General features: G+C 39.2%; 1 protein-coding gene across 3 annotated transcripts in view; it reads left to right on the forward strand.

The window, feature by feature from the left end:
- Positions 1-14,307, forward strand: part of NIN (ninein) — a 61,743-nt gene extending 47,436 nt beyond the window's left edge. For 2 of the 3 annotated variants that reach the window (XM_075104367.1, XM_075104369.1), the window contains 8 exons: positions 154-267; positions 989-1,135; positions 2,269-2,448; positions 2,998-3,147; positions 3,682-3,780; positions 7,455-7,646; positions 12,861-12,974; positions 13,979-14,307. In XM_075104367.1, coding sequence (XP_074960468.1) covers positions 154-267; positions 989-1,135; positions 2,269-2,448; positions 2,998-3,147; positions 3,682-3,780; positions 7,455-7,646; positions 12,861-12,974; positions 13,979-14,188 — 1,206 coding nt within the window. In that variant the 3' untranslated portion in view covers positions 14,189-14,307. Of the gene's footprint in view, positions 1-153; positions 268-988; positions 1,136-2,268; positions 2,449-2,997; positions 3,148-3,681; positions 3,781-7,454; positions 7,647-10,573; positions 11,036-12,860; positions 12,975-13,978 lie in introns of those variants that run through there. The other variant, XM_075104368.1, reaches the window with a different exon arrangement.
- Positions 14,308-18,692: the final 4,385 nt, after the last annotated feature.

Here is an 18,692-nt window from a genome sequence, read left to right on the forward strand (position 1 = left end):
TAATGATCCCGTTGTGTGGAGGTTCAGGCTGGGAGCTGAGGGGTGTTTTGCTCTCCTGCATTTTGTTTGCATAGCTGTAACTCCCTCTTGAAGTCAAACTAAGTTAAAGAAAATCCTGAATGAGTCAGGCTTACCAATGTAATCTTATTTCAGGTAGCTAAAGTAAGCTGCTTAGAGAATGCAGTTGGCAGCTTGAAGCAGGAACAGAAGTCCTGGGAACAGCAGAGTCAGACACTGAAAACACAGCTCACCGTTTCACAAGAGAAGGTATAATAGTGATGTTTGTTACAGCCCTAGATCAAAAGCACTTTTTAAATCTCCTGTAGTGCTTTTTTTTCATAAAAAAACAGCTGCCTTCTGATGTGTGCAAAGATGTCATGTGCCTAAGGATGGCCGCTTTGATGGGCTTTCAAAGTGACATTCTCAAAGGACAAGAGGAAACTTGTTAAATGCAATGAGGGACTTTTTTCCCCCCCAAGAATAAGCTATGTTGTTTTGCATCTACAGCCAAGCTCCTTTTGCCAAATCATTCTGCCCAGTTATTCCAAAAATACTGCAGAGACTCTGCTGTTGCTCCCCGCTCTTCTGGCGGTGGCTCGGCTCTCACCAGGCAGGGGAGGGGAACGAATGGCTATCTGCTTGGCTAATTATGCCTGGGGTTTCTTGTTGACCATGGGCTGCCAGGAAGAATAAATAATTCAAGAGAAATCTTCTCTTCCCAGCATATCATAATAAATATTCAGGGGTGGAAGATGTCTGTCTTAAATGCAGTATTGTGGCTGTATTCCAAGTGGGTGGCTACTAATTTGGAAGAAAGACAGAAAATCATGTAGCGTTTTTAAAGAGGGCTGTCAGCCTTATTGCTGCTTCACTCCTTCCATCAGAGATCCTAAATGTATGATATGTGGTGCATCTGCCTCCTAGCAGAGCAAGGTCACAAGAAATCTTGGTCCAGCACATGGCCAAGCTCTGTTCCTGCTCGTTACAGGTTCAGAGTCTGGATGAAACACTGCAAAATACCAACCTTCAAATGTCCCGACTAAAATCAGACTTACGGGTGACGCAACAGGAAAAGGAAGCTCTTAAACAAGAAGTGATATCTTTACACAAGCAACTGCAGAATGCCAATGAAAAGGTAATGGACTTCAGGTGCCTCAAAGTCAGTCAGCTTTGCATGCCAGGGTTTACGGACACTAGCTGCTGCTCTTCTGTAGCCCGCTGCTGTAGCCAACCCAGTTCTTTAGGTTGGCTTGTCCATCAGAAGGACACATACAGCGCTGCAGACTTGAGCAAGTAGACTGAGTTATGCAACTATTGATTTTTTTTAAAAATCTTTTTTAAAAATTAATGATATAAAGCTAATTTTAAAAAACTCAAAGGAGGTGGGTGCACAAAAAGCCCTGTTTTAATGATGTTTTCTGTATTTAGTAGTTTTCCATTTTAAAACAGTTAACTGTAATTAGTCATGTCAGTTGTATATAATGTGGAGATTTTAAATTTATTTCTAAAACCCTTAAGTTTTGAACAGAAGGACAGGCAATGATCAGTCCATTTCCTGAGTCTCTATTCTTCCCTGAAATCTTTTTTTTTTTTGGGGGGGGGGGGTAGGGTGGAGGGGATGGATATCCATGGACAATGTATCAATTTACACCTCTCAAAGCTATAAACATATTACCAGTCAAACTAGTAATTGACAGGGGATCTAATTTTCAGTCAAACTTGGTTTTGAAAGGCACAGTATTATAGCAGCCTCTCTTAACTGATGAAGAACTGTAAATGAAGGAGGTTGTAGACAGCAGCCTTGGGATTGGTATTATGAATTCAGTTAGTAATTTGGCTTGTTTGCCATGTAATTAAGGAATATTTAATGTCCACATGGAAAAGAGGCTGTTTCAGAATCGTACAACAGGAACTAAATTACAGCTATTACTGAATGATATATAATACTGAGTTCTATTATTTGCTTGATGAGGCTGTGAAATGGAGCACAAATTGCTTTTTTGTGTTGTTGAACCCGGTGCACTCACATCAGCCGTTCTGGCGCACAGCTATTAGCTGTGATTTTAGCACAGGGAAGCGCTTTGGTTTTGTGCTGTGATTGGCATGTTGGGTTTCTTAGTGGAAAACAGTGTGTAGGCTGGGAGGAAGATGGGAATCCTGCGACTTCAGAGTCTGCAGTTACTGAAAGCCTACTTAAAACCCACCTGAATAGAGAAAATGTCTGCTTCTTTGTTTAAGGCCTAACCCTGCAATTCTGTCTGTCTTAAGAATCGGGTTCTAGAACTGGCTGTGCCTTCCTCAGGGCTGCAGGACCAACAGAGGCAACTACACTGGGATGAACTGGACCAGCTGACGAAACAGGAGCAGCAGCTGCTCAGGCAGGAGAATGAGAGGCTGCAGAGAGAAGTCCAGAGCACTAAAACAGACCTGACTCACTCCAGGGAGAAGGTAACCTGAGCAAGCTGACAGATCAGAGGCAGTCCCTGCATGCTAGGAAAAACTTAATGCGTGTTATTTTGCAGTGAGTAATGCAGGAGAGGAATGTTGCTCATTAGTTCTTAATAGAAACATTTGCAGAAAGAATGCATAATGGAATAGTTTTCCTTTACATTGGCACTGAGAATGCAGATGTTCTTAAGATGTCTCAAACAGCTCTTTTTTAAGAGAAATACTGATAACTCTTGTCTGAGTCTGATCTGACTTTCAGTTAACGCCCTTCAATTTTTTTGTCAAAAAAACTTCTTACTATTCCGGCATTCCTCACATCCGATTTCTTGGCTCACAGTATTAGGCAGATTATGGGGAAGAGGAAGGGAAAGACCTTCTGTATTTTTGCCATTTTAGCTTTGAGCAACACCAGAATCTGCTACGAGTTTGAAACTAATTGGTACTCACTTAATCTAAAATACTCAGTATTTTAGATTAAGCAGATGCGATTTAATTTTTTTTAATGGTCTGGAATGTTTTTCCACATTTGTTTGTCTCTGGTCTCTTTAGATCAGACAGCTGGAATCTACTATCCTCTCCCTAAAGCACCAAAAGCATCAAAGCCAGTCAGGTATTGTCAAAGCCATAGAGCAAGAGAAATTAAGCCTGAAGAGAGAGTGTGAACAGCTTCAGAAGGAGTTGTCATCTGCAAATAGGAAGGTTAGTTTTAGATGGTAACTATGTGACTCGATGCAGTACTTCCCACCTCTGAGAGCTGATGTGGTAAGCTGTAGTTGTCTTTTCTGAGCTTTGCATTCTTTGTCTCTTACGAATCCCTGTCCCGAGGAGCTGACCGTCCTCTGTGCTTCTGCAGAGCAGGCAGGGTGGAAGTCTATGCCAACGTGCTGCAGGACTTCGAGTCAGTACAAACAGTTCAGTGGTAGAACATGGGGACCATAAACAAAACACAGCCCACTCAAGTGCTCTGTAATACACAGCGCTTGTACATTAGTGTTACCACTTTTAGCTTAAAAATCAGTTATCCTGCCTATTCTTTGAAACATGTGTCAGAGGCGATGTATAACATGTCTTAGACATCACTTCCAGCAAAGCGTTACGCTTGTCCAAGTACATATGTCTTTTAATTGTGAATTGTCTTGATGTGCAGTGATTCATGGCTTGCATAGTAGGAAAAAAAAACCAAACATAGAATAAGAAACTACTCCTTCTAAGGAAATTTCTTGTCTTTATCAGATCAGTCAGATGAATTCTCTTGAACGTGAACTGGAAACCAGCTCAGAAAACGAAGGGCTAAGAAAAAAGCAAGTCAAACTGGATGATCAGTTAATGGAGGTACTTTTCAATCAATGTTGACTGTGTTGAATAGTATGGGGCTTTATCACTATCTCACTGAATCCATTAATTTATTTAAAAACAGCTTCTAGATGTGTAGGAACAGAGGAAACTAATCAAAACTAGAAGAATTAATCTCCCCTGATGCCTTAATCTCTCCTTTCATGATCAAGTTAGTGTGACAAACGTGCTTCTCTGAAGCATGTTGTGGTTTATTGTAATTCACATAAGGCTTCAGATATAAAGTCAAATAACAAAAAAAAACTGGTTTCTGTGCTTGAGGCAAGGCTAACACTTTCCTCTTCCTTCCAAAAACATGTAACATCAAGTTTTCTAACTGACATTTGCATAATGCTGCTCTTTAATGTAGAAACCAGTTCTTATTTACTATGGGAATAATTTGCTGAATTTAAGCCTTGCTATCTTATCTAGATTGTGACAGAATAACAATTTACACAATTTATTGTTACTCTAAAGGCATGAGTGAAAACTTCAATGGAGATTCTTCCAATGCCTGCTGTAAATGTGGATGTTTATTCAGCACTGCCGGAGACGGATCATGCTGGATGTTAGAAAACTGTATAATTCTTACTGTCCTTGGTTACAGGAACGGGCAAGCTTGACTATGTTAAGTTGGTGCCTCCCTTAAGGGCAAGCTGGACCTTTGAGTTGTCTCGCAGCAGTCTTGCCTAAACTTGATGGCCTGAATTTCAGTTTGAAATGTAATTAAAAAAAAAAACCACCAATAAACAAAAAAACCCAAAACACGTAAAAAACAAAACCCCACCCCAAACAAACCAACAACCCACCACAGTTTTGACTTGTTCCATAAATTAAAGCATCTTCTAGATAAGGCTTTACAACACTGTTTCTTCCAAGGCTTCATGTTTTTCATCAAGAAAGCAGAGGGGAAACATGTTGTGCTGAATATACTATGTAATTAGCTATGAAATTGTAAAAATTGGATTAGAAAAGATGAGATTTTGACAAGTTACTGAAAAGACTGTTTATATGCCCTGCGCTTTTATTTATGCAGTCTTCATTAAGCTTTGGGGAAACTCCAAACACTGTTAAACCCTTTAGTATAAACACCAAGCACGGAATTGCATTTTCTGCTAAAATTTGTGTTTCGAACATGCAGGGCTTTTGATATTCCTGATAACACTTTCCCAGCAGGTGTGTATAACATTCACTTAGCACTTTATAACTTCTAACTTTCTCTTTTGTGCCTGTTCTCCTTTTGTTCATGGCTAACCTGACTAGAACTCAGTGGTTGGAACTAGCAGAGAAGGGTGCAGTTCTCTTTCTGAAATAGTGTGCGAAGGTAGAGCAATCATTTTCGATGTACTACCATAGCATGGAGAAAACATTCCTTTCTTTTATGGATTTTTTTTTTACTTTATTCCATACATCTTTTACGTAAAGAAGCCACTATTCATTTTAATGTAAAATTCTTCCTTTGGCATCTGCACTAAAGTCTTTGTAGTTAGTATATCATGCAATTTGATTCTGTGGGCCAAGGAGGTGCATACTTCTAAGGCATTGCCATGAAAATAGAGAGAAATAATGAATTGCATCCAAAAGAATTAAACTGATCTTAAGAAAATGAAAAGTGGCTCAACCCCTTCCTTCTAACCCATTGACTGTGAGGCTTGAAGGTGTATTCGTATTTATCTCTGATATCTGCATGCTTTTTCACGAGACTGTCAAATGTTTCCTTAATATTAACTGGTATGTGATCGCACGCAGTGTCATCCCTAATAGTTTAGCAAGTTCATTACTGTTCCGCTTTCTTCCACAGATGAATATGGCAAGACTATGTTGTTTTCATTAGCCACACAATTGGTATTTATTTTTAAGACACTGTTAATATTAATTGACTGTTTCTTCAGCTCTTTCATTAGATGCTCATGTGCTTCACAACATTACAGGAAACCCTAAAGAAACTCCATCAAAAGCTCATTATTTCAACTGGCTATATTGTCAGCAAAATAGCTCCTTTTACAGACAAGTTCGTTCAAGAGACCCTACTGAAAATTTTAAAAAATCCAAATAGTTTTATTTTTAAATACTTACAAACCTTTTTTCCATTTACCTGGGCCAGCAGAGGTGTACAGATGCTAAAAGGGCCAGAAGAGCTGCACCACTGTGAAAAATGCTTAGTTCTTTGTATTACAGATGGATTCAATAACTGAAAAATGATTATGAATTGAAACCTTAATTCTACCACTTCTGAAAGGAAAATTAAAAACACTGACATTAACTTATAGAACTCTTCCAAAGGGATCAGAGTTTCAAGATGACTGAGAATTTTGTCAGCTGAACTTTATGGGAAGAAAGTATTAATCCTACATACGTTCAAGTGCAAAGCAACTTGCTGGAACACCAGGGGTTTTACTGTACAGTTCTGGTCTTTTTTTAGTATTATAAGCTATTACAACTGTCAGCTAGTCTTACCTGACTTTTACTTTAGTCTAGGAAAATGCTAAATAGTCACACGAAACAATCTTAGCTTTTAATATCTTCTGGAAGTTCATCGAATGCTGGGCCAGTTTAACTTGGGCTCCCATGGCTGCGATGCAACTGTAGTAAGGTAATGCCAGAAACACCTCTTTCCTAGTCACCTTCATCCAGTAACTGTCACAGCATTGCTTGGGAGCAGCACTCAATTAAATGACGTGGAGAAGCTAAACCATTTGGGACAAGTCTGTCCTGAGGCGCTCTTTCTGCCGTAGCAAGGGCACTTAGGAATGTGATCCTTTTATCCCATGTGCAAGGCCTAGTTTTAACAACCAAAAGAATTTTCTGGTAGTATAACTTCACAAAGGACAACCAGGATACACAAATTCTTTGTTGGTATATACTACCTTTCCATTATATAGATTTGCTGATGCATTTGGTAACCTTTTTTTAATGAAAGCAAGACTTAAATTTGGATTAAACTACCTCAGATTACTACATGCATCCACATGTCAAGGTCCCCTCCGAGTATACTCTTGCTCATGCAGCACAGACACGCAGGAAGTCTCCAGACTTGCTATCGAACTCTGCTTGTGGCATGTCTTGAAATGAAAGTTAAGTGTATTAATTTCTGCAGTTGGTAGTGAACATAAGATATATGGGATTCTAAACACTGGATTCTGAATGTCATATAGCAGCTGACATCAAATTACTTAAGTCGTCATACGTTACATTGAAAATTTGTTTTGCTTTTGAGAACGTGTTCTCTCTAGCCTAGATTAAAAACTAGAACTAATCAGCACTGGTGGACAACTTCTTCAGCCTGCCTCATGCTAGTGCTTTTATTTGTAAGTGGATACTATTTTTAGAAGAGCTGCAGATCAGGGTTAAAATTTAAAAGGACCAGTAAGTTAAAACTCACCACATTTACCTTTGACAGGATTTAATCAGAAATTCAGTGAATTTATAACTCGGGTCTGAAATTATGAATCAAATCGGATTCCTTTAGACTTCAAAACTGTACACAAAGATGTGTCTTTTTTCACTGGAAAGAGAAAAGCTGTCTACTTAGCTTCCGTTGCTGAGTTCAGGCTTGTTTCTCTTGTGTACAAGAAATGGCTCCAGACTAACCCGATGCCCAGTGCATCACTAAGATATGTTGTACGAAGGGCGCTGCTGCCTTCTCCTGATGGCTGATTTACGTTACTCTTCAGATGCTCCACTCAAGCGCCAGTGTGATGCTTAGCCAGCCACCGCATGCCCGGGAGCTCCAGCAGCAAGGCTGTGCTATGGTGCCCAAGGAACAGTTCCTGCAGCTCCAACACCAGCTCCTACAAGCAGAGAGGAGGAGTCAACGTCTTCAGGAAGAACTTGAAAGTAGACCCTCTGAAACAAACATGCAACAGGTAAAGATCTCATTACTCTGCAGGTTACAAGTTTTAAAAACGATATCTGGTTAGTTTTCTTGTGTTTTCAGTTCTGATGAGATCCGTTCTCTGTTTATGCCAGTTCAACAATTAAAATCAGTTCTATCAAGATAAGTACAAAATAAACCTTTGTTATTTAGCATATTAGGCTTGAGCCGTAGCTTAATTCTGAAGTCCTCTCAATCTTTTTGAAATAAAACCTACTCCCATCCACTTTCAACTGGCTTTTCTCCTTCTGATCAATGTGCATTAAGTGTTTATAGGGTTTTTGTTTTGTTTCCTTTACCTAATGTCCATGTCTGGAACCATTGTTTTTTAAAAAAATACACTATGCATATTGCACAAGCACATACCCATCACACATAAAATACCAGCTGGGGCTGTTGCTGTCACATGGAGATCTGTCTGCTGTAGTAGAGCAGAACACAAACAAATTAATCCTCTTTATAAGGTCAGCCTAATCTTTGTTATTTGGCCATATGCCAAGACATCGTTTGGACAACACTGTTACCTTTATACAGAAACTTCAGCATTGGCATTTCTGAGGAAAAACAATCTAATTCCAAGGAAGACCATAGCCACTGCACATATTGGGCTGAGTCACTTTTAGTGTTTTTGTTTTGTGTGTTTTAACACGTAAAACTGAATTATAGGCCATGGGTAGGAGAGTTTGTATCTCCTATATAAAACTAAGCTTGGGGACTGAGCCTCCCAAATGACTGTTTTCAAAAAGTAACCGAATCTCTGAATCTGTAAAGCTTTGGCTCAGGCCATAGGTCTTCAAATAATATTACAACTTTATCTTATGAGAAAAGATAAAGCTCTAAATAACCTAGATAGATTAATAAAATTGTTAGTATTTTGTTAGCAGAAAAAAAAACCCCACACCTTTACATTATAAACTCAGATTGCAGTCACACAGTAAAAAGACCAAGACTTTGAAGCTCAAAAATCTCTGAATGTGTTAATCGTGTATTCTGAAAAAAAAAAAGTATTATGGAGAGAAAGTATATGCAGTAGCAGTTTGTAAACTTTCCAAAACCTGGAGTAAGAATTCTTTTTTAAGAAAGACGTAATCTAAAAGTTCCCCCCAAAGAAAAAGCTTAACAGCAAATAATATAGAATAAGTAAAAATAAATCCATTGTAAGGTTCTCTCCCTTTCAGCGGAGTCCTGCTGGAAGTGCATTACCGCAGGCTAATGTACTTGGTCGCACACAATGGGAATTAGAGCGTGCAGTTTAATTTTGAAATCAATAAAAGCCATATTACAGCAGTAACATCTGCAAATGAATGTGCTGTGTATTGCATTAGGAGTGATGACTTTGTAATTTTGCCTTTGAAAGCCTGAGAAACAATTTGCAAACTAGTCACATCCTGGAACTTGTAGTTATACAGATAAATCACTTCTACATTTCCTGTAAAAGCTTTTATTCTGGAAAGCTTCGTGAATTTAAAAATACTTTGAGAGGCTTTGCAAATATTTGCTGTCAGTGCACTAATCCACTTAATCCTTTTAAGTTTTTCCTATTGATTTTATTTTTATTGCTTAAAGTGACTGGGTATTCTGGTTTATAACATCTCCTACAACTGTTTTTCATGGGCTTTACTGGATAACTTTCTAAAATCATTATTAAACACATGCATTCTACAACTATAAACAAGACCAAATTTGTTTTAGTTTGTCTCAACTTTGACATTTCTGTGAGCACATCTTGCTTTAATTCTCACTGTTCATTTTTCTTCGTCACCTGGATTTCTAGGGTTAACATTTAGTTGAGCTTATGTCCATTTTAATGTCCCCTTTAGCAACTTGAAAAATTACATCCTAATCCCTCTTCATCATCCTTTCACCAGTGAGTACGACGTCAGGTTATCCATGCTTTCTGTGTAAACTTAATCACCTAGTTTTGCTGCTTTGCACTGTGCAGCTTTCTTAGATCCTGAGTCCTTCTGTGTGATAAGGTATCCAAAGCTGTCCCCCTCCTTTTTGGAATTATTTTATGTTCATCATGCTTTGCAGTTTTCATTGCTTTTGATGATTGCTATCGTGGTCTGCATTCTCGTCATTTTACAGTCAGCCTTGAGCTGTTGCCCTCCAAAGGCTACGGTCATGTGTTCAAATTTCACTAAATTAAAACTCCTGAGCCTTTTCTACTGTGTTAACCTGTCTGGACTCCTCTGAATTCCAAATGACTTTCTGCTGTGTCTAGTGCTAGATTCTTACCTGCTGCACAGTAGCAGTCGCTGCACTTGCTCTCGTATTCCCTGCTCCATAGGTAGATTTGGGAGCCTGTTAATGACCCAGTCTTTTTCTAAGTTCTCTTGGAACCCCTGCTAACCAATATTTTTGTTCTGAGTACTTAGACTTGCTCAACTTCCCTTTTCTTAGCTCTTGATTTCAAAATTCAGATCACCTCTGACCAACAGCTTGTTCACCTGTCTCAGGAAAAGACTTACAACTAGGTTTAACATAGAAATGCAAATAAGTTTCAAAGGAGGTCAGTTGGACTGCATTTTTCACAAATGCTATTTGGCAATCTGTGAGATTATATATATATAGTGGCAGATAATTTCCTCTAAGGAACTTAACTGCTTTGCTAATTGCAGTTAATCATGGCCACTGATCCTTTTAAAACCGTGGATGAGCCATCAGAAGAGCCCTTGCATCTAGAAAATGCATCCTAAATACGTCCTCGATTGCATATGTGTAGTGCTAATACTAGTGTTTAGAGAAATATAATATGATTCTCTGCATGTTTTCTTTTGTGTGTGTGTTTGTTTGTTTGTTTCTCTTGCGTTGCTTGCTTCGCTTGTATTGGTGGTTTGCTTTAACTAAATATACGTACGTATTTAAAAGAAAACCTGGATATCAGGGTGAAGTATCCCACTTGCCTTCTTTCTCTAGGCCTTGCTACCGGAGCAGCGAGCAGTGCATGCAGATTCCTACCGGAGGATCGGGCACCTCTGACAGCTTGGCTGCTTATGATCTCATTCCTTACCATGATAAACACACACAAACACACGAACTGGCATAAGCTGAGAAACTTGAGGATCAAATTATTTTGTACTTTTTTTTTCTAAAAAAAAAAGTCTCCACAGTGTTATTTTTTATTTATTTGTCTAGAAGCTATTTTGTGAAAGTTCATAAGCTGTCTTTTTTAATTTGTTACAAATGCTTTTTATTTATGTTATTTAAAATGTGGAGTTGCTCAGTGTGGAAAGAGACTATTTTTCTCAAATGGTACTAATTTTATATGAGATTTGAAGAAAACCTGGGGTATTTATACTGCATTTTTGTATAAGATGTATAAACTTAACAGGGAAAGATGAAATTTTTTTGATGTAAATGGAAAATAAAAATTTTTTTAAACATAATGTCTCTTGTCTTAATAGTATCAATAGCTTCAGCTTTATGAACAAGGATTAACCTATTTTAGACAAAATGTCTTTGATACCAAGGACTGTCATATCAGGACTTCTGCTAAAGAGAGCTGAGTATCCCTAGTTAAGTACATCCCCTATTACAGTTCTTTCCCAGATGTACCTGCACATCTAAGAAGAATTTGCGTCGTACCTGGGCACATTCTACTGCTGTGGCCATTAAGTAAAAAGGCAGTGCCAAGAAAAGGGAAGATTGTTAACACACTTGTTTCTTGGATAACATTCCTTAGTGCTTTTTCTTTTGCTTCAAATTACTAGATTAAATTAGATTTTTAATATTTTAAGAGGTCAGAAAGACACCTCTTAAGGCCTATGGCTTTTTCTAGTTGGGACCTGTGAACTATCTCAGCTGATTTGCTTTCAAGGATCCCTTTGTCCCTGTCTTTCTAATGACCTTAAAGCTAATGCTTGAGCTGGCTTCTCCCATTGAACATCAAATAATGTCAAGTTAAATGGAACATTCTCAAATCAACTTTAAGCCAAAAAACTAGAGATTGCAGGTATTGAGATGACTATAATTCTTAGTTTCCACTTACCTACTCAGTCAAGGCTCCTGCAGCCACTCCGAAGTGTGATAGTCAGCCATGGTTTTGAATTCCAATCAAATTACAAAGGACCGCTCAAGGTAACTTGGCTAGAAAGGCCCCTGCACGTTCTGCTTAGCAGTACTTGTTTCAGTCTGGAAAAACAGCCAGTACAGCAACACTAAAACTGCTTTCTATATGACTCTAATGTGACTTTTTTCAATCACTTTTTCATGTGACCATATAACCCCATACACAGACTTAAGGGGTTTCTGGTGTTACAATAAATAAAATGTTGAGTGGACCTCAGTCAGTCCCTTAAGGGGATCTTTCTGCAGTGGTTTAGATGAGCAGCTACCTACCTGAAACACTCCTCCCTTGGTTTTCACTTACCCTCCCCCACGTGTGTGAAGGTACTTTGGTTTTGAAGGTGTTTTGTTAGTGCTTTCTTAAAGCTAATCTTCTCAGATGACCTTCCTAGAATTAGAGTAACAAGCTAGCATTAAAATAAAGAATCCCTTTCCCCTGCAGTCAGTGTCTGAAATTCCCAAATAGAAACGAGTTTTCATGTAGTTCCTGGTGTTTCTAATTCATTTGGGAAAATTTCACTCGACCAGTGGCTTTTAGTTAGACTCTCTGTTATCTCACTGAAGAAAAGAGCAAAAGCATTTTAGAGTTACTGTGTGGAAACAGTAGTTATCAACAACGCATATAAAAAAAAGGAGGAAATTTTGGCATAATAGCATCTGACTTTTTAAAGATATTACTCAGTTTCAAGGGGTCTTTGGCATGGGAGAGTTATACTGTCAAACTAACACGCCCTTATGCCTTCACCTTCATTTTTTTCTAAAATTGTTAAGATTTTGATTGGCATTTTGTTTCCCACATTCAACAGAAATATGGCAGCACCTAAGAACCAGAAAAGGAAACTATCCAGATGTGACTATCACAGTCAAGGCAGAACGTAGAATTTTATATCAATTTTTCCTAGATCTGGTAGTCTCAGGTATAACTTAGACTTGGAAAACTAGTTCAATGCTGCGAGTGTCCTTGAAGAGTTGCCGTAATATTTTGCTTCTATGACTGGTTTATTAATTTAGTTGACTCTAAAATAGACTCACCTGTGGAGTGCCAGCTGTTTTCTTAAGCGTAGACTAAAAAAAATGGAGACTGGTGAATGTGGACTGATTTTTGTTAACTGATTCTCACATAAATGTTGCTTTTCAGGGGGGTCACGAGCAGCTTCTAAAAATGATGGAAGAACGTATGATGGATGTTGAACAGAAACTAAGGCTTGTGAAGAGGCTTCTCCAAGATAAAGTAAATCAGCTGAAAGAACAAGTAAGCATTCTTACTCTCTCCTTCAAACTGTCCCCAGTACTTCTGTAAACAACTAAGTGGGCAAAAGCTGCCAAACCATTCTTGCTTAGAATAAAGTTAAAAGTTCTTTCCTTTTTCTTTGAATGCTTCTGAGCTAAAACACAGCATATTTGCCCCAAAAATTCCTAAAAGGCCAAATTGGAAACTGAATCCACCGCTCACTAATTTGTTTGGTATGCTGATGCACTTCAGGTCAGGAAACAAATATCAAATTTGAGCCAAGTATCCTAACTGGAAATGTTGCTTAGAAAAGGAGGAAAAAGAATTTGCGGAAGAGTACAGGCAGGAGTACTGTACAATGATTGATTTCTCAACACCCCCTGCCCCAACACACTCTTTGCTTGACACGGTTTGGGGGCTTTTGTTCTTGCCCCGGTCTGACTTCTTCAGAAGTCTTCGATAGCGTAGGAAAAGGTGGCTTTTGAACACTTAGGCGTGATGTGATAACAGAGTCTGTTTTCTACCGAGGTACAGTCTCCTCTTTCATGTTAAGGAAGTGCTATACTGACGGGCTGTCCTGCCACAGGGCTGCTCCCAAAAGCCTGCAGACAGGTGCTAGACTGCTCTACCCCATTTTATTTACTCAATTATTTTTTTACCTCGGAAGAAGTATCTCTGTGGGGTCATGGGACTTGTGGATCCTCTTGTGTACTGGACTTATCCTTAGAGGACAAATGCTGTAAAGCAGTACTTGTCTGACGAGATTCATCTGACGCTCTCTATCATCTACCTGATCTCCTTACAGAGTCTTTTCCATTTCAAAATGTTCATACTATCTATAAAGACTCCACAAATGTATAGGTTTTTAACAAAGGAAATAAGATGAATAGGCAGGTTGTCTTCCTTTGTTATCTGAGTTGCGATAAACACATTCGGCTACTTTCCTAGCCCTGTTCTTGCTTTTAATTTTTTATTTTTACCTGACTTTTAATTTGCTGAGTAATTATGTCCTATTCACAATTCAGCTTTCCAAGAACACTAAAGCAGATGCAATGGTCAAGGATCTCTATGTTGAGAACGCACAACTGCTGAAGGCTTTGGAGATGACAGAACAGCGGCAGAAAACTGCTGAAAGGAAAAACTATTTACTGGAAGAAAAAATTGCCAACCTTAATAGAATAGTAAAGAACCTGGCGTCCCCGTCATTTAATTCAGCGTCCGAGATAAGGTCGTAGCAAAGCCATTAAGTCTGCCGCATTCCCGTGCACTTTACTGAAATGTTAATATTTCAGCTTTTCACTGTGTTGCCTTTTTGTATCAATGAATTTTAGTTAACAGATGCCTCTAAGGAGAGAACAGAGCTAAATCCCAAACCGCACACTGCCAAAAGAGAACTTTTGTTTATTCCCAAACTGTTTTTTTGCTAAATTTTGCCTGAAAGTAGTCTTCACTATGTAAAAAGAAAAAAGGCACATGTTTTTTCTAGGTTTCATTTTGATACTTTGGTGTTAATTTAAAATATAAATTCTGAATTTACTGTACTGAGGTGATTATTCCTATCTAGATTGAAGCCAAGGTCTAATGCAAACTTCAGTTAGTGAATTTAAAACCTCAAAAGATTTTTGGCTTTCTAGGATACTTTATGGTCCAATCCTAATAATACTGATAGGTCAGTCTTCAACACTGTCAGTATAACTGCTGTTGAAAGCAAGGCTTTCCTGATACGCTCGGTGTCCTGCAAACTGATTCCCATTTGTGTAAAGCAATATGCTCCACCTTACACGTTAGGCTTCTGGGTTATTCTTCGTGGCTGCTTCTCCACAGAGCTCAGAAAAAAAGTTTTCTTAAAAATATGAATATAGACTACTGCCTCCAACTAAGCCTAACAGTATTTCATCTGAAGAAACTTCCCAGCTGAGAAATAAAGACTACTACTATTTTTATTTTTTTTTAAGCTGTGCTGCCAGACAACTTAAATATTGTAGAGGCCTTAATTTTTTTGGTTTTATATGTGGAAATAAGTTATGCTAAGCAAAGGAAGAGTCACTAAACAGAAGCTAAGATGTAAGTTTTGTTTATATAATTTTTAAACTCAGTAAAGCAGTGGAGTATGTTTATCAAACAACTGGCAGAAGAATGAAGAGGGGGACTTGAATGATTTCTTTAGTGAAATCCTGTCATCAGGCCTCACAAACCCGGAGCTTTGCCATGAATGCAGGGTTCCTTTGGACCCGAGTGATAATTTGGAAAGTCCTGTCTTTTGTAGTAGGTCCTACTACAGAATCTAAGTTTGTAAGTAATAGTGAAGAAACATATTCGATGTGAATATGAAGAACTCAGGGAATAACAGCCTAAATTAGCTTCCTTCAACATTATAAATGTGGAGATCCATGTCAGCAGATGAAGATAAATGTGCATGAGGAAAAGCAGGATAAACCAAATGGTATTTGGATGAGCATTACCTTAGTACTCCCAGACCAACATGCGGAAGTGCTGTAATCACGAAGGTTGAGGAGCATCGAGGTTTGTAATGAGAGGTAATAGCTCCGATATGATCAGTCGGTTAGGCTAGGGAAATGCAAGTTTCCTGGGAACACCTTCAAGGCTGAGCCGGCTCTGACACAGAAGCTGCTGAATAAGAGCTTGCGTGCTCAAATGCTTGTATACAACCTGGTACTGCAAAGAGTCTAAATGCCCTGCAAAGGCCTTGCCTCCATCAGAACAGTACAACACACTTAAACAACGTAAGTAAAACTGGTGAAAGGGGCCATACTGGCAACACTTGAAACTGGACCTCTTTAAATACGGATGAACTGAGAATGCAGAGGAAGAGGGTGCGGCGTTGTATTTCTGCGACCGCTAGCAAGGTGACAATTTTGACAGCACTTGTAATGAGCCAAAAGTCCCCCAGAAACCGGGGTAACACTGCCTGGAAGCTGTGGAGTAACTTGTGGAAAATTACTTCCACTTGGCACTGATGAGCATGTGGCTGTAGGGGATGCTATCTACGTCCACATGGTTCCTTCCCCGTTTGGGAGGGTTGATGGACTGAACTAGACATACAGGGTATGACTTCCTCTTCTCCACCCCCTCCTCATCCATTGCTTTTTGCAGGAAATATAGTGGAAATGGAAATACAATCATGTAAGAACACTGTGTTGGAGTATCACAAAGTCCTTATAAATTATTTCACTGCTAATCTATCCTAAATGCCTCTGTCAGGTATTTCTCTAAGTAATCTCAAATTCAGGCATTTACACATCCCGTTTTTCAGCAGCTGCAAAAAATTTTTTCACAAATTTGAAATGTGTCAAATATGGCAAATTGCATTGATGTAAATTAGAGCTTTTAAAAATCTGAAGTAGTGAGACCGTCTTTCTTTTAGTGTTGATCAATAAGTGGTATCAGTTATAATAAATGTCTGTGTGCGGGTACCAAGGCTGCGTGGTAGCAATACGGTAACTGAGCACTCCCTGAAACCATGCCTATGCTACAGAAATTAGAAAAGTTTCAAAATACTTCCAGGAATCAATGTGAATGGGGTTTAGATGATCAGAACTGTATTTGGAAAGACATCATTAGCTAGCACATTTGAATGCTACTTCATATCTTGACCTAGGTTTACTTCTAATGCTCAGTACGTGACCGAAATCTGAATGCTGAACAGAGAGAAGGAGTGCTTCACTTAAACTACTGTGGAATTAATTTCACATTGCTTAATTGTAAAGGCTGGGCTACTTAACTAATTCTTTGCATCTCCTGGTAGTTACCAGGTTTTTATAAACCAAAGGTAGAGACGTTTCTAGAGCACAGTACCAAAAAGGGAGTCCAGATGTTGGAATAGAAGGGAGAAACAGAGCAAAGGGATTTTGACTTCCCCCTTTCTCACCCTATCCTACCTTGCTCTACTTTTCTTTCACTTAGCTTCAAAAAATTAAGGTAGCCACATGAGGGAGGAGGAGGTGGAGGAAGAAAATGTTTGGTAAACATTTTTTAGACGAAACTCCAATTTCACTGGAATACTTGTGTGAATTAATTCTCAGAAGTGCCTTTTGTAATTACATATTCCAGAGCCTTTCTGTACTAGCCTGCTTTTGTTGCTACAGGACAAATCAGGACGATCCCTTCCCAGACGGAGGGAACACAGAGAAAGGTAGCACTGCTTACGAACGAGTGTCATGCGGCTTATTGGTTCCTTGTGTCAGCTCAGATGATGAGCAGCTAGTTTTACAAAGTCCAGACTACTGAAAATAAGCATATAAACACGTAAGTTATTAAGCATTAGTGGTCTTTCGTGCATGAATGTGTCTCCTATGCAGTATAGGCATTTTAAAGATACCAAAGTATTTAACGGGGTTGTACCAGTCAGAAGGCACTGAATTTCTAAGCCTCGTTCGTACAACAGGCCTTGCCAATTCAGATATTAACTACTTATATTACCAGGAGGTGTTTTAGATGTTTTCAACTCTTGCTTTACGAATCACTGTGAAAATAAATGCACATAGATATCCAGGGTTGGGAGTTTTGGAAGAGGAGAGACCTCAAGTTAAATTTATGTGTACTAAATTCACACAGTTGAAGTGCTACTTGTCAATTTAGAATGATTTAAAAGTATACATTGTCGCACATTCTCCAATTACCACTTTAAATACACGGAAAATTGAATTCTTTGAATTCTGATTGAAGAAAAAAAAATAAAAAAGGATTGTAACATATTTGATTTGAGCCAGAATATATGTAAGGTAGAGCAAGGGACAGTCTGGACCTATCAAGAGTAAAATCCTTTTGTTTACTTTCAGCAAATGACATCACTTTCTCTCAGGTTTTCCATCATTTACCTGTTAAGTCTCCCATTTGGTGTCACATGCTGTCATTTCATGACAAATGACTTATGTATAAATGAAAACAATTGTATATTTTTATTTTATATTGAGTTTGTTTTGTTCTAGTGTAATATATTGTCCTCACAACATCATGTAAAACCGAGAGATGAACCAACTTACATGTTATTTATAATGAATGTAAAAACAAACAAAAAAATTACTGTATGATCCATACTTGTGTCTTCTGTTTTTTATCTAACATGAAAATAGTTCAGTATCTTCCCGTGGAAGCTGTAGGTACTTCAGGTAGTATCTGCAAATTCATCAAAGGCATACAGAAAGCTGTGATAATAAAAAGGCTGCGCTGCCATCCAGCAAGACCTGGACAGGCTGGGGAGCTGAGCCGAGGGGAACTTCATGAAATTCAACAAGAGCAAGTGCCAGGTCCTGCCCCTGGGGAGGAACAACCCCCCGCACCAGCACAGGCTGGGGGGGACCTGCTGGAGAGCGGCTCTGCTGAGAAGGCCCTGGGGGTGCTGGGGGGCAGCGAGGTGACCCTGAGCCAGCACTGGGCCCTTGGGGCCAAGGGGGCCAGCGGTGCCCTGGGGGGCATGGAAAGGCGTGTGGCCAGCAGGGCGAGGGAGGTTCTCCTCCCCCTCTGCTCTGCCCTAGGGAGGCCACATCTGGAGTGCTGCATCCAGTTCTGGGCTCCCCAGTTTAAGAAGGGTGTGGAACTGCTTGAGCAAGTCCAGCGGAGAGTTACCAGGATGCTCAGGGGACTGGAGCATCTCCCTTATGAGGAAAGGCTGAGAGACCTGGGTTTGTTCAGCCTGGAGAAGAGAAGGCTGAGGGGGGATCTCATCAATGCATATAAATATCTAAAGGGTGGGTGTCAGGAGGATGGGACTGGGCTCTT

This window comes from Phalacrocorax aristotelis, chromosome 9, assembly GCF_949628215.1.
Source record: "Phalacrocorax aristotelis chromosome 9, bGulAri2.1, whole genome shotgun sequence".
NCBI lineage: Eukaryota > Metazoa > Chordata > Aves > Suliformes > Phalacrocoracidae > Phalacrocorax > Phalacrocorax aristotelis.